This window comes from Brassica napus, chromosome C4 (genome assembly GCF_020379485.1).
Source record: "Brassica napus cultivar Da-Ae chromosome C4, Da-Ae, whole genome shotgun sequence".
In the NCBI taxonomy this organism is placed as follows: domain Eukaryota; kingdom Viridiplantae; phylum Streptophyta; class Magnoliopsida; order Brassicales; family Brassicaceae; genus Brassica; species Brassica napus.
This window is the reverse complement of record NC_063447.1, coordinates 56,531,020-56,547,316: the sequence shown is the minus strand read 5'-3', so window position 1 is coordinate 56,547,316 and position 16,297 is coordinate 56,531,020. Positions and strand designations below refer to the sequence as shown.

The following is a 16,297-nucleotide window of genomic DNA, read 5'->3' as shown; positions in this document are numbered from 1 at the left end:
ATTTTATAAATAAAATTTCTAAAAACTGCTATTTTTAGAAAGTTATCATTTTCGTAGAGAAATATTGTATATTTGAGATTGTGATTTAGAAATTAGGATAACAAGAGTTTTTGGTTATATTTTATAAATGAAATTTATAAGAACTGCTATTTTTTTGGAATGTTATCATTTTTGTAGGGAAGTAATGTAGATTTGGGATTGTGATTTAGAAATTAAAGATGACAAGAGTTTTTTTGTTATAGATGGGTATGATTTTAGAATTTTTGATCAATAGGTTATAATTTTTAAATAAATTTTCTGAAATCTGCTATTTTTGGAAATTTATCATTTTGTTGATAAATGTTGTAGATTTGGAATTGCGATTTATAAATTAGGTTACAAGAGTTTTTGTTGATATATGGATATGCTTTTAGATTTTTTGATCAATATAGATCTTTTAGAGAAATTTTCTAAAACCTGCCTTTTTTAAAAACAAATTATCATTTTTGTAGAGAAATATTGTAGATATGAGATTGTGATTTAGAAATTAGGATAACGAGAGTTTTTTTTTATAGATGGGTATGGTTTTATAATTTTGTATCAATAAGATGTAATGTTAAAATAAATTTTCCAAAACCTACTATTTTTGGAAAGTTATCATTTTTCTAGAGAAATATTGTGTATTTTGGATTGTGATTTAGAAATTAGGGTAACAAGACTTTTTGTTGATAGATGGGTATTGTTTTATAATTTTTTATCAATAGTTTTCATTTTAAATTAAATTTTTCTAAACCTCCTATTTTAGGAAAATTATTATTTTTGTAGAGAAATATTATAGATTTGAGATTGTGATTTAGAAATTACGATAACAAGATTTTTTTGTTGATAGATGAGTATGTTTTTTTAATTTTTGATTAATAGGTTATATTTTATAAATAAAATTTCTAAGAACTGCTATTTTTATAAAGTTATTATTTTCGTAGAGAAATATTGTATATTTGGGATTGTGATTTATAAATTAGGATAACAAGAGTTTTTGGTTATAGATGGGTATGGTTTAAGAATTTTTGATCAATAGGTTATAATTTTAAAATACATTTTCCAAAACCTACTATTTTTGGAAAGTTGTCATTTTGTTGATAAATATTGTAGATTTGGGATTGTGATTTAGAAATTGGAATAACAAGGGTTTTTGTTGATAGATAAGTATGTTTTTAGAATTTTTGATCAATGAATTATAATGTTTAAATAAATTTTCCAAAACCTACTATTTTGGGAAAGTTATAATTTTTTTATAGAAATATTGTAGATTTTGGATTGTGATTTGGAAATTAGGAGATGGACATGGTTTTATAATTTTGTATCAATAAGATGTAATGTTTAAATAAATTTTCCAAAACCTATTATTTTTGGAAAGTTATCATTTTTCTTGAAAAAAATTGTAGATTTTGGATTGTGATTTAGAAATTAGGATAACAAGAGTTTTTGTTGATAGATGGGTATGGTTTTATATTTTTTTATCAATAGGTTATGTTTTATAAATAAATTTTCTAAAACCTGCTATATTTGGAAAATTATCATTTTTGTAGAGAAATATTATAGATTTGAGATTGTGATTTAGAAATTAGGATAACAAATTTTTTTTATTGATAGATGGGTATGCTTTTGTAATTTTTGATCAATATTTTATATATTTTAGATAAATTTTTAAAACCTGTTATTTTAGAAAAAAATATATTATTTTTTGTAAAAAAATGTTGTAGATACGAGATTGTGATTTAAAAATTAGGATAACCAGATTTTTAATTGATAGATGATAGTCACGTCCTTATACACTCGGATGATAGATAACGACATTCAAGAAACAAACAATGGAAGACACGAATAATCTTGGGCCTAAGTAACTATTGAAGCCCATTTAGTTTTCAAAAAAAAAAGTAACTATTGAAGGAAACAGAGGATAGTAACTAATAAGAGTGAGTGGTGAACCATTCTCTTTATTTTGAATTAAGCAAAACTGTTAATTCAAGAAAATATTACCCTCAGAGACACAATATGACTTACATATTACACTAAAGAACACTTTCCTAGATGACACACTTTCTTCGAGCAAGTTTACACATATATCCTTAACTACACGGTTGATACATTTTGTTACCACCTCTAACTAAAAACATTAAAATATAATTTTTTTTTTCATTTTCTTCTATTCATGTCAAATCTCAATATCACTTTTCTTTTATCGAACTCACAAAATCCCTAAATCGACAAACAAACCCTTGTATCTTTCCTCCTTCGTTGTACTCTTGATCTTTTTCCGTCGTCATTCTCTCAGATTATAGCTAAAGTCTCAAAAACCTGAACTGTAAACCTCTAGATACTCTTTAAATCTTCAAGATCCGCCGGTTTTCACTCGAACTCCATCTCTCTCAACCGCCAACGGTTTGTTTCCTAGCAGCCGTTGTTCCACAGACATATCGGCGACTGTTCTTCTCCATGGAAGGTTCTTCCAAACCTCAAAAGTAACTACCACGAACGAGGCTCGGTCCTTTGGAAACGATGCGGTGGCGATGGAGGCCGTGGTGGAGAAAGCAGTGGATACCGCAATGGAGTCGGTGGTGGTTATGGAGGCAATGGTGGAAGACGTGAGTGTGGATACAATGGTGGTGGTTGGTGGAGGTGGCTACTTGAGTGGAGGAGATGGTGGAGGATACGACGGTGTTGGATACGGTGGAGGAAGCGGTGGATACCATAGTGAAAGCGATAGAGGTTATGGAGGTGATGGTGGACGACGTGAGTGTGGATATAATAGTGGTGGTTGGTGGCGGCGATTTCTCCTGTCCACGCATCTCTCGTCCACGCATCTTCCATCCATACATCTCTGATCTACACATCTTTCTTTTGTCCACAACTAACTCCCATTTACAAATCTAAGCGACAGCCACCGACACATAAAACCGTGGGAGCAATCACAAGTGTATAAGCTCTACCTACATGTCTAAAAGCACAAGCATCAACTTAGCAGCAACCACACAAGTATTCAACAAACTCACAATGACTGCAACAATGCCTCCACCAAAAGAGAATATGACAGAGGAAGACAATTACATCGAAGAAGAAGAAGAAGAATTTTAGGAGATAAGGAGGATAAAACAAAGAAGATGAAGAAGCTCGGGTTGAGATTTGAATTTGCCGATAAAAATGAAGAAGGAACCGATCACTTTTGTTGGAGTTTGGTTCATGTGTTGATCTTGATTCTTTTGTGTTACCTATGGTAATATGCTTTCTGAAACAAATGGTATATGTCCATGTGATGTTGTCCATTGTATTTTGTACACGATATCTTATATTTGCCAAAATCCTTTTCCACGAAGAGAGTAGCAACAAAAACTCAAATTCACCGCAAGTTTATTGCACTTCCACCAATTATGTATCCACCATAACCACATCTACAGATTTTTATTTAGTTATACAAGTGGTATATGTATGTAATTTGTTTGTTTGATTGGTTTCTAATTGTTATAAATTCTCTACTAGAAAAGGTTAAAGCCGCTAAACTAAATTAACAAAACTTCAAACCCATAACTCCATATTATACAATTAGATTTTGTTCATATACTTTTTTATTCTAACGAAGCTTGCAAACTTCATGTGTGTGTTTTTTCATGTAAAACAGCGGAAGGTTTTAGTGTAGCAAAAAAAGAGTAAAGATAAATCGATCCTGTGGAAGAAGTTAAAGCTCATGTGTTCGGTAAACAGAAGACCATGATCCCTGAATCTATTTGAATCTCCTCCGACGAACAACTAGCAGAAATGGTCCTCCAAATGTTTGCAATAGTCACATCATTGAAAACCCAAACATCAGCATTCATATAACCCACTGAACACCAGAGCCTTGACCGCAATACTCACAACCACAACAACATTCCCGCTAACCACGAGAGTCCCATCCACACCACACACCCGACCACCACAACAATCACACGAACCACGAGAGTGCCATCCACAACACACTTTGAGACAATCCAATCTTCTTCTTGTCCACCACGAACTCCCAGTTTCCCATCGGAACCACAAATAACCAAATCATTACTTCCAACAATAACATAAGAATAATGAAATAGATGAAACCATCTTTTATTAAATTAAAATGAACCAACATACGTTGCTACCTTCGCAAAGAAGATTTCAAACGGAATCACAAAACGCTCGACGGAGTTTTTGCCAACTCTGCTCAACTTCTCTTTCACCGTATCTCTCAACACAATTTCAAGCTTTTCTAGGAAAAAAGATGAAAACCTTTGTCTTCTGCTACTTTCACCACAGTCATATCCTTATTAATTGCACCATCCACCAAAAACTTTCATAGACTTTCCGCAGCTGTTAGACTTTTTTTCTTTAGATCAGATCAAACGACCAAAAACGATTCTCTTCATCCCATATACCTATTTTTTAAATTCACCCCTTTGTCAATTATTGTAACTAAAAAGAAATTTAGTTACAAAGAGAGAGAAAGTGTTTCGGTTGTTTCTTTAAAACCAATACACTCCTCTCTAGACAATATCAGGGTTACTTTTGTCCGAAAATAAACAGCTGGCAGTTAAAAGTGTGCTAAGTTTGTAATGTGTCTTTTAGCGATAGAAAAACTGAGAAAGTGTCCCTCAATGTAACTCTCTCTAACTGTGTCCTGGATATTAACCTTCAAATCCATACCATACCATCAACAGTGCAACTTAACATTGACTCTAAAAGAGATCATATTTATATGCGTTGCCAATGATGGAGAAGTGAACATGCCTTCTTGTTCTAAGTATCGAACTTAATATGGAGTTCAATTTCCAGGAAAAAAAAGTTTTCTACCTCTTTGTGATAAGATTATATTCACACTATAATGATATGATGGTCCCGAAAAGGAAAAGAATTCTGGCCAGAAATTCAGAAATTAACACTATTTTAGTGTCAAAACCACACTATTTTAGTGTAATTTTAACACTAAAAAAAATTCTTCTCCAACCATAACATCTTCACACTAAAAACTATTTTCTAATTTTATATGTATTTATGTTTTTATTTGTCATTTATTTAATTGTCTATTTTATTACTAAATTAAGCGAATAGTATTTTAGTGGGATAAATAGTGTTTTAGTGTGATGAATAGTGTCACACTAAATTTTGTGTGAAATTATATTGTTGTACTAAAATGGTGTGATTTTTATTGTTGGGTGGAGAAGATTTTTGTGTCAAAATTACACTAAATTATTGTTTTGGAGTTGGACTAGAGATAGAGATGACCTTTAAAATATTTACCTATGTTTTGTGTGTCTGTACTAGGGCTAGGCAAAAAACCCGAATTCCGAAGAACCAAACCGAACCCGATCTGAAAAAGTAGTACCAAACCCAAACTAAAATTGATTAAATATCCGAACGGATTCAAAATTTTGGTATCTAGAGAACTGAAACCGAACCTGATCCGAACCAAAGTATTTCGCATACCTGAATGTATCTGAAATAGATTTATATACCTAAATATATTAATTATTCTTAGGTTTAATGTATATTAAAAACATCCAAAATATATATGATACTTTTAAGTTGTCCAAAATATTTGAAAATATATACAAATAGTCAAAAAAAAATGTCTAAAATCGTTAAAATATACTCAAAACATAAAAAATACTTGAAATATCTATTGATTCTCTATCCAAATATTCAAACCAAATCAATTTATATGTCAAGTATAGGTATTTTGACATATTTTATTCAAATTTTTATGTAATATATTATTTTGTTTATAAATTTTGAGTTTTTAAAGTATATAATGAATTTAAATTTTTTTAAATAATTTAAATGGGTTATCCCTACCCGAACCCGAACCCGAACCCAACCTGAACCCATAAAGATTTGAACCGAACCCAAACCAAAATTTAGAAATACCCGAATGGAGCTGAAATCTTTGACCCCGAAAATCCAAAACCCGAATAGATCCGAATCGGTTTCCGATCGCCTACCCTATTCTGTACTGTAGCCGTTACCTTATTATATAATTTAATCCAACAAATGGTATACGTCATTCTATAAGAAGCAGAGATATACACTAATGATGGTAAACTGACACTCACGCAAGAAATACAATTCATATCCCAAATCATGACAATGAAGCATTGAACCAATCAACCAATCAACCAATCAACCAACCAACTAGATCTCTACGAAAAACCTACTACACCACATTTTTTCCGGTATTTATTCGGATGTAATAACTAAATAATACAAATATACGTAACTGGTTTAGTTAGGGTAAATAAAATTTATCTCTTTAATTATAAACTCACTTTATCTCAATAAATTTCAAATTTCTAATCCAAATAAATTGATTCGCATCAGCGACACAAATATACACAAAAAGTTATCTTACACCGAAATAAACGTGAATAAATCATAGATAAATTCATAAAAACGCTTTGTTTTTAGGAAAAGACCAGACAAAACTTTGCAAAAAACTATTGAAAGGTTTATTTAAAGTATTTTTAATAACCTTCATTTCTTTAAAAAAAGAAACTTTGTTTTGCATGCAATATGTAAACGCAACACACATAAAACAGTGTTAAACTAAAAAAAAACAATGGAGACCTGAGACAAGGCAAAACACATTACTAACCACATTCTGTGATTAAGCTCCACAAAGGTTTGAAATATTGTTTACATTTTGGAAATGTTACACAATTACAAACAATAGAACGCGTGCACACTGTTCGGAGTGGAGAGCAAGTTTAATAAAGACTCTGCTACACGTAGATACTCCTTTGTCTTTTATCTACCTCCTCCTCCCCCAAAACGTTCGTCTGCTTTCTCCTTCTCTCTCTCCATTGCCACCCCATACTAACTTCTATTATGGGAAACCAAAATTTAAAAAGCTTCAACCTTTAACATTTGAAAAACTCTAATCTTTTAGTCCTTGTTACTTGAAATCTATCTACTTTCTACTCAAAGCTTGCATCTTGAGGTCTTTCACAACACACAATGGTGGGTACTGATCAGTCTCTACCATTCTCAACGGCGAGGAACTTGCGTACGTATATACACACACACTTACACTCTCTTTTGCTTGTGACCCTTTTTGTTGAACAACAATGGGTTTTGATTCTTCTTACACCCACCCACATGGTTTCGGTTCCTCCTGATTGTAAACTTTGACATAAAATTCGTATCTTTATTGGGTTTGTTTGATGGATTCATGTCTGATTTTTTGTTTAACTGGTGAAACACAGCTTGGATTTTGAGGTCGGAGAGCAAGAGGATTAGCCAGTCAGAACTCGCCAAGCGTCCTGACCCGTTCTTTCTACCGGATCTACTTGATGGGTTTGAAGAGAGCAAATACGGTTGGCTTGCTGATGATGTGAAGAGGCTTTGTGAGCTCAAAAGGAAACTCTTGAACGGTTCTGTCTCAGTGGAAGAGACAGAAACTAGACAGAAGAAGGAAAAACCAGATGATGTGTTGTCTCAAGAATCAGTAACTGTAAGCTTTATTGCATAAATGAATGTTTTAAAGTTTAACTCTTTTGTGATTCTAACTCTGAATATATGTGTTGTGAAGATTGGAGGTTGCTCAGGATCTGAAAGTTATAACGAGGAGGATTCATCCAAGACTCCTACAGATGATGACAATGGAACTCATCTGTATGGAGTAGGAGAAGAAGAAGAAGAAGCAGAACTTTGGAGGCAGATGGCATTTGCTCAAGAATCATCTAAAGTTGGTTACTTCTTGTACATTGACCAACAGTTTCTATATGCATTTCTTAGCGTTTTCAGCTCTTTTTTTGTTTGCATATTGTTAGGTAACGGTAGAGAATGTACAAGACAACGATCCCAAACAAATCGAAGACTGCGAGCACTCCTTCATCTACAAGGATGACGTTGGAGAAGTCTGCCGTGTTTGTGGACTCATCAAAACACCAATCGAAAGCATCATCGAAGTTGTCTACTACAAGGTTAGTGATCATCACTCTGATAAAACTGACAAATCTTTACAACTTTAAAATCTAACTTTCTTCCGTCATATAGCCCAAGAGATCAAGAAGAACTTACACACGCGAACAAGAAGAAGACACAGAAACAACGAGGATGGACTTCACAGAAACCCACCACTCTTCTTCTCATCCCAACAACATCTTAGGAGACAAGATGTTCATCCACCCAAGGCACGACAACGAGATGAGACCCCACCAAATCGAAGGCTTCAAGTTCCTATGCAACAACCTCGCATCAAACGAGCCAGGCGGATGCATCCTAGCACACGCGCCGGGCTCAGGCAAAACATTCCTCCTCATCAGCTTCCTCCAAAGCTTCATGGCCATGGATCCGCAAGCCAAACCGCTCATAGTCCTCCCAAAGGGTATCATAGAGTCTTGGAAGAGAGAGTTCACTAAATGGGCGGTGGAGGACATCCCTCTCTATGATCTCTACAGCGTCAAAGCCGAATCAAGAAGACAACAACTAAAGGTGTTGAGAGAATGGGTTGAAGAGAGAAGCATACTCTTTCTCGGTTACCAACAGTTCGCAAAGATCATATGCGATGATAGCATTAACATAGATGATGAAGTGTCAGAAGATTGTAAACGTATTCTCCTCGAGAAGCCGACGCTGCTTATCCTCGACGAAGGACACACGTCGAGGAATAAGGAGACGAACTTGCTTATCTCCCTTGCACGCGTCAAGACTCGTAGGAAAGTGGTTCTCACGGGGACATTGTTTCAGAACAACGTTGAGGAAGTGTTTAACATTTTAAACCTAGTCCGTCCCAAGTTCTTGAAGCGTCACCGAGAGATTGTTTCTCGCATCATGAGCAAGGCGGAGATACCTAGCGGCAAACATATGAACCAGAGTAGTATTGAAAACACTTTCTTCGCTGCGGTGGAGCTTACACTGAGTAGAGAGAGTTCAGCTAAAGCGAGTATGATTAAGGATCTGCGCGAGATGACACGTCACGTCTTGCATTATCACAAAGCGGACTTCAAGGGATTGCTTCCAGGGCTTAGTGAGTTCACTGTGATGCTCAACTTGAGCCCGCTTCAGAGAGATGAAATCAAAGGCCTTAGGGAGATGGATTTGTTCAAGCAGATCTCTCTCGGTGCTGCTTTGTACATACACCCGAAGCTTAAAGCCTTCTTGGAGGCAAACCCTTCGAACGGAGAAAAAGGTTTCGCTGATAACTTGCTGAAGAAGCTAGATACCTTGCTGAAGAAGATTAACGTTAAAGACGGCGCCAAGATGAAGTTCTTCCTCAACCTTGTGTCTCTCTGCGAGTCAACGGGTGAGAAGCTGTTGGTGTTCAGCCATTACATCATCCCTCTCAAGACTCTCGAGAGGCTCATGACCCTGACGAAAAGATGGAGGGTGGGGAAAGAGATGTTCACCATCACAGGCGACTCGAGCAGCGGGGAGAGAGAGATGTCCATGGAGAGGTTCAACACCTCTCCGGACGCTAGAGTGTTTTTCGGATCGATCAAAGCATGTGGAGAAGGGATCTCATTGGTGGGTGCGTCTAGGGTGCTGATTCTCGACGTTCATCTAAACCCTTCGGTGACTCAGCAGGCTGTGGCTAGAGCTTATAGGCCGGGGCAGAAGAGGAGAGTGTATGCGTACAGGCTTGTGGCTGCGGATTCGCCGGAGGAGGAGAGCTATGAGACGTGTTCGAGGAAGGAGATGATGTCTAAGATGTGGTTTGAGTGGAACGTTGGGTGTGGAGGAGGGAGAGATGAGTTTGGGTTTAGGGGCGTGGATGTTGATCAGTCTGGTGATGTGTTTCTTGAGACGACTAAGATGAAAGAAGATATCAAGAGTTTATATACTAGGTGAAGTAATCAGTTTGATAACCGAGTCTAACCGGTTTTAACCGGTTTCTGATTTTTGGGTAAAATCAGAGTAGAATTTTATTTTAATCTGAATTCTCTTTTGGGTTTGTGAGCTGAACGTTGTTATTTTAGTTTCAAAGTTTTAATTTGACTAAATCGCATTCTAATTAAATCAAATCATGTTTCAGTAGGTGGAGACTCTTTACCAAATACACTGTATAACAATCTGGTTGGTACCAGTTCTTGTATACCCGGTTAAATGTAAACCAAAATGTAGTCTTAAGTCTAAATTGGCTTGACATAGTTCTTCTGGTTGAATTCTGACATAGTTCTTCTGGTTGAATTTACGAAAACATAAATTGACAGAACCAGAAGAGAAACACACTTCGGTTTACTTGAACAATCAAACAAAGAGAGACCATTAATCTGTCAAGAATCAACAACGACATCTCCGTGTTGTTGATCTCCAGAGAAATGCATCAGGTGGTGTGTTTGGAAGACAAGAAACAGAGTATATGAGAGGCAAACGCAGAGCAACATTTAACTCTGAGACTTATACAATGCTCTGATTGATTCAGAGTATTAAGCAGTCACTCAAATCAACCAATCAGTAATGTTTAAAATCATCATAGACAAATCTTAATGTAAGGACAGAATGTCCACTGAAAGCTTTGGTCCTGAATATGAAACCATATTCATACGACTGTGAGTGTGACCATACAGCTCAGAAAATGACAACACTCAAAAGATCAGATGAGATGAAGCCAAACGATAAAGGAAGAACTGAAGAAACAAACTCAAAAGCTTTTTATACAAAAATTCTTTTACAGAATGTTCTTTCTTTCTAAATCAACTTAAGCTGCTCCATCATATCATATGAACGCCAAAGACACATACAAAAAGGTGCAAACTGACAAAAGAGAAGGTTTTACCCCAAAAAATAGACGGATAGGCCATCCTGTTCTTGCCTTGCATACATCGCAGAAAGAAGGGAAGCCACAACATCTGCATCATTCATGCCATAGGAGCAAGAGAATACATTAAAACTCCAAAGACAGTCATAATTTGGCAATATAAACAAAGCTAAAATGATAAGAAATGTGACAATAACATTAATTTGAGAAATTACCTCCAACAAAAAAGCATCAAGGGAGGCTATCTTTGTAAGATACAAATACAAAAAAAAGAGTACAGAAACAAACTATGGAAACAACAACTCAATTACAGATGGCGAGCCGCTCTTCCAGCTTATCGTCCAACCCATAGTCCAGGCTTAGCTCGGTTAACGGAGAGATATTCTCCAGGGCAAAAAGCATGACCCGAGGGTACATCAAGTTACTATGGTCATGTAATACAAACTGCGCCATCACATTTGATTCTTTGCTGTGACTAATGTAAGAAGCCACGTTTCTTAACTTCGACACATCCATTGCAAAGTCAATCTGCGGAAGAGAAGGATAACTCGGCTGAACATACTCCGGGTAAACCTGAGATAAATCACCCAAACTACTCCATTTCTTTGTGAACCGACCCGGATAGAGAAGAGGATCCCCATTCATTGATACAATCTTGGCTTGCTCTCTTGTGAGAACCACCCCAGCATACTCACAGATGAAGGCCCCGGCTTGAATGAAATCCAATGTCCTAACACCCCAACCAGTTTCCCTGGATCTGAAAACCTCCAGCCTCTTACTCAACCCTTTCTGCGTCACACGGTTCTTACAGCTCGGACCACACGCACACAAAGCCCCACACTCAAACACCACAGGCTTACCCTTCAACAGCGTCCCGTCGCCATCATAAGGAAGCTCACCGCCATTCCTCCTCGCGCAAAAACAATCATTACCGCAGGAGTACTTACACTCACAACCCCGGTTAGCCCCTCCATGAGCAGAAATCAAATTAGTGATGGCAGATATCGCTAAGTAGTCATACCCCTCCGGTTCACGGTCAAAATCAATGTCGTTATACAGATAAACCGGAACATTCTCCTTACCACCAGAAAGGTTAAACGTTATATACCCATTAGGCCTAACCGCCAAGGGCTTAGTTCTAAGCGCTTGAGCAAACTTCATCCTCCTACTCCCCATCTCACCCTGTCCTTCGATCCTAACTAACTTAAACTTAAACACCCCAAACCCTGACTTGCCAACATCAAACCAGTACTCTACAATCCTATACAACCCATCGTACACATACACCTTCGAGCTAACGACGTTATCATACTTAAACCCACGAATCACCCTAACTTCGATACCGTAATGCATACTCCTCTCCATCGCAAGGTTCCCACTTTCCAGCCTCTGGTGCTGACACTGCCTGTGGAGTTTGTCCTGCCCACCGTGCCCTGAGTAAACAAGAACCTCCCCTGTATCCTCATCGTCCTCGTAACCGCCTGAGACGATAATGCTAGTGGCTATAGGCTCACCGTTTGAGCTCCGGTGAGCCGTTAGATAATCAATCCCAGCTTGCGGCTGGCCGTGTAGGCCAACCACACATAGCTCCAAACGGTAAAGAAACATGTCTCCAATCTCAACGCCGGGAATCAAACCCACGACGTGTTTGTCCTGGTTCAGCCACAGTCCGCGCTCCCTCATCAGAGTCGAGGCCTTGTAATCGGCTCTAGGTTTACGCCGCCGACCGGGGAGCCGCATCTCCTCCGCGATTATATGGAGGCGGAGAGCGTCGTAGATCGCTCGAGTCCGTTTCACGATCTCTCTGCGGTGTATATGGTCTTCGCGCCCTAGGGAGGCGACCCTCGCGAGCTCCTGCGGTCTCTGGAACTTCGGCGGGAGGCGGGAGGAGAGAGCGCCGCTGTCTCCTGATCCCGGCGGGGTTTGGATCGGTGGAGGAGGGTGGAGGCGGGGTTTTTCGTCCGGTACGGGGACGATCGCGAGGGGATTGGAATCCGGTTTGGAGAGGAGGGGGGCGGCGTTTCGCTCTGCCAATGCGGAAGCGACACGTTCGCAGAGGCTGTAGTATTCGGCGCAGATATCGGAGGGGGTGAGAGTAGGAGGAGGGGTAGGATCGTCAATTGGTTCGGCCTTGACGTGTAGTCTCGGAGGCAGTGACATCATCGCGGCGGCGGGGGGCGAGCGGTTAAGGTCTGGAAATGCGAATGGAGTATTCATTCTCCTAAATGAAGCGGGACGGAAACGGAAAGTACACCTGGGCTTTTTTGGGCCAATACCCGGATCCGGATCCGAATTTATGGGTTTTTGATGATTTCGAAATGCTTTCAAAGACTGTGGAGATCTTATTTATAGGCTCAAGGATATGAGAGGATGTTCTATTATGGTATTTGAAACTTTCTAAAAAGGGTTTTTTAAAAATCACTTCATATTTATCTTCAAAAATAAACAAATTATTTGAAATGAAAAAATAAGTAAAAACAATTATTTAAAAATCAATTTTTTTATATATATTTATATGTTTCATAACACGATAAAAATATCGAGCTATAGTAATTTAAAAAATAAAAATATTATTGTAAATAAATATTTAAATTTTAAAAAATTCTACAAAACTCTGAAATTTTCTTCAAAAACACATAAACATTGTAACAAAATCTTTTTTAAGATTTACTCAAATCTCATATCTTCTTGGATATACTCGAATCTTGGATGTACTCGAATCTTTGATTCGATAAACCTCCTATATAAAATACGATCTAAATTAGAAGTATAAACTATTCAACATTCTGTTTTAAAAATAAGATCTTTTTATTTAGAAATTAATCTTTTAATTTTGGGTATGTTTTTATATTGTATATAGACGAGAAAACGACATTATTCATAACCAACATATCGCGATATGTTTAATTCATATCCGACTTATATGATCGTGCAAAAACATATATGTAATTTTGAATCATTCAAATAACATACATAATGTTAACTTTTTGACGAAATCATATATAAGTCACCTTATCAGCGAACGTATCATCTAATTTTGCTGATGTGGATGATATGCCAGCTAATTTTGTTGACGAGAATGCCACATGTACAATATTTTTTAAAAAATAAAATAAATAAAAATATTTTTTTAAAAATAAAATAAATAAAAATAGTTGTTTTATAAAAATATAATTTTAGTAAATGTAAATGTTATAAATTTCATTATTTAGTAAAATTAAAAATTTAATCTTGTAGAAGAGATATATTCGTTTACATTTTCTATAAAAGAAAATTGCTCTCAACTATTTTTATTTTTTATTTTTAAAATAATATCATATATGTGGTATCTTTATAAGCAAAATTAACGGACGTATCATTTACATCTACATGAGCATATATTTGGGAAAATACAATTTCTTTTTATATATTTATATGTTTCTTAAAACGATAAAAATATTGAGCTATGGTAATTTTAAAAAGAAAAATATTATATTAAATAAATATTTAAATTTTAAAAAAAAAATCTACAAAAACTCTGAAATTTCTTCAAAAACTCATAAACATGGTAACAAATTTTTTGTAAGATTTACTCAAATCTCATATTTTCTTGGATTTACTCGAATCTTGGATATACTCGAATATTTGATTCAATAAACCTCCTATATACAATAAGATCTAAATTAGAAGTATAAACTATTCAACATTCTGTTATAAAAATAAGATCTTTTTATTTAGCAATTAGTTTTTTTTTTTAATTTTGATATGTTTTTATATTGTATATAGACGAGAAAATGGTCTTTTCATAACCATCAATTCATATCCGAACTATATGACCGTGCAAAAACATATATGTACTTTTGAATAATTTAAATAACATACATAATGTTAAATTTTTGGCGAAAACATATATAAGTCGCTATATCAGCGGTTGTATCATCTAATTTTGCTGATGTGGATGATATACCAGCTAATTTTGCTGACGAAAATGCCACATGTACAATATTTTTTAAAAATAAAATAAATAAAAAAATAGTTGTTTTATAAAAATATATTTTTAGGAAAGTAAATGTTAATAAATTTCATTATTTAGTAAAATTAAAAATTTAATCTTGTATAAGAGATATATTCGTTTACATTTTCTATAAAAAAATTGCTCTCAACTTTTTTATTTTTAAAAATAATATTACATATATGGTATCTTCGTAAGCAAAATTAACTGATGTATCATCTACATCTACATCTACATGAGCATATATGTGTACAATGTTTAAAATCTTTTTGATAAATTGAATTGAAAAAAACCCAAAAATATTGCATATGTATATAAAATTGTTTCCATCAAAAAACTTATAAAAATACTACTAATAAAAAGTTTAAATCAAGATATTTAAAACCTTAAATAAAGATAAATTAAAGTGTTAAACATTTGTTTTGTCTTGGAGACCATGAAAGTGTTTAGCAGGCCATGGGGATTCTCCACTTTGACAAGTCCTAGTTTGAGAAAGGATTTGTGTGAAATCGACTGAGGCAGAAGTTATAAGAGCATCTCCAAAAATACACTCTATTACGAAGTTTCCAAAATTCTATATTTGAAGTTTAAATGTGTTCTTATCCAAAAACAAAATTTCAAATTTAACTTCAAAATTATATGTATTTTATACTATGGTCTTTTTATTTGTCATAATTAATTTAAATTCATAAAACTTTTGTAAATAACTAAGCACATGTATAAAAATACTACAACAATATTAATTAATAAAAATTTAAATTAAAACTAAACTTTTAAATACAAATAACATAGTTAATATTAAACTTCAAAAAAAATATCATTATTTCATAAAATTATTTTTGTAATACATATATGATCAACTAATGCATTTTGAAGTAAAAATGACTTTTTTTATTTTTAGTTTGTAGACTACAAACTAAAAATTGTTGAAATCTGGAGATCTTAAACTTGTAAATAAATTAGATCTGAAAAAGAAAGTAAAAGAAGAAAATAAATATTGCTAAAAATACTTAACTTCTATTGATGATATTAATACTCAATGATTACATTCGATCTGAATAAAAAAGAATCTTACAAAAAGACATCAAAACAACAACAACCATCTTCGGTTACAAAATTTGTTTGTACAATATTTTCGAGATTGTGGAGGTTCCTGATCAAATTTACCCATCAAGATTGTTGTAATATTTAAATTTGTGTAATAGTTATATTTCATGTAATTTTTAAAAGCTTTTTTTTTTGTTTTAAGTTTCTTTTATTTGTTGTTGTCTAAATTTAGTTTTAAAATATTTTAAATCTAATCATAATTTTTTCTTTAATTTTATGTGTAAAAATTAAATTTATAAAAAAAAAACTGAAATTTTTATGAGATATCAAAATTTTAAGGATCAAACGAGAAAATATTTAAGAATTATAAATGTGATGTGTAATTGTAGGGACCAAAATGCAAACAAAAATATGAAACTTCAAATTTGAAGTTTTGAAGTTTCTTTTTGTAGAACAAAAAAAATTATATTTGAAATTATAGAGTGTTTTTGGAGATGCGCTGACAAAGAAACAAA

At 34.6% G+C, this 16,297-nt stretch overlaps 2 protein-coding genes across 2 annotated transcripts; one reads left to right on the top strand and one right to left on the bottom strand.

Moving 5' to 3' along the window:
* The first annotated feature begins 5,866 nt into the window (after positions 1 to 5,866).
* On the top strand, positions 5,867 to 9,986 carry LOC106374408 (protein CHROMATIN REMODELING 35). Its single transcript, XM_048754984.1, has 5 exons — positions 5,867 to 7,048; positions 7,248 to 7,495; positions 7,574 to 7,729; positions 7,815 to 7,967; positions 8,041 to 9,986. Exons 1-5 carry the CDS (start codon positions 7,000 to 7,002, stop codon positions 9,832 to 9,834), a joined length of 2,400 nt encoding a protein of 799 aa, XP_048610941.1. The 5' UTR covers positions 5,867 to 6,999; the 3' UTR covers positions 9,835 to 9,986.
* A 628-nt stretch (positions 9,987 to 10,614) lies between these two features.
* LOC106375862 (histone-lysine N-methyltransferase family member SUVH2) lies at positions 10,615 to 13,087 on the bottom strand. The gene is made up of 2 exons (XM_013815870.3): positions 10,960 to 13,087; positions 10,615 to 10,835 (listed from the first exon to the last, which is right to left on the bottom strand). The coding sequence occupies exon 1, from the start codon at positions 12,959 to 12,961 to the stop codon at positions 11,048 to 11,050; it is 1,914 nt and encodes a 637-aa protein (XP_013671324.2). The 5' UTR covers positions 12,962 to 13,087; the 3' UTR covers positions 10,615 to 10,835; positions 10,960 to 11,047.
* Positions 13,088 to 16,297: the final 3,210 nt, after the last annotated feature.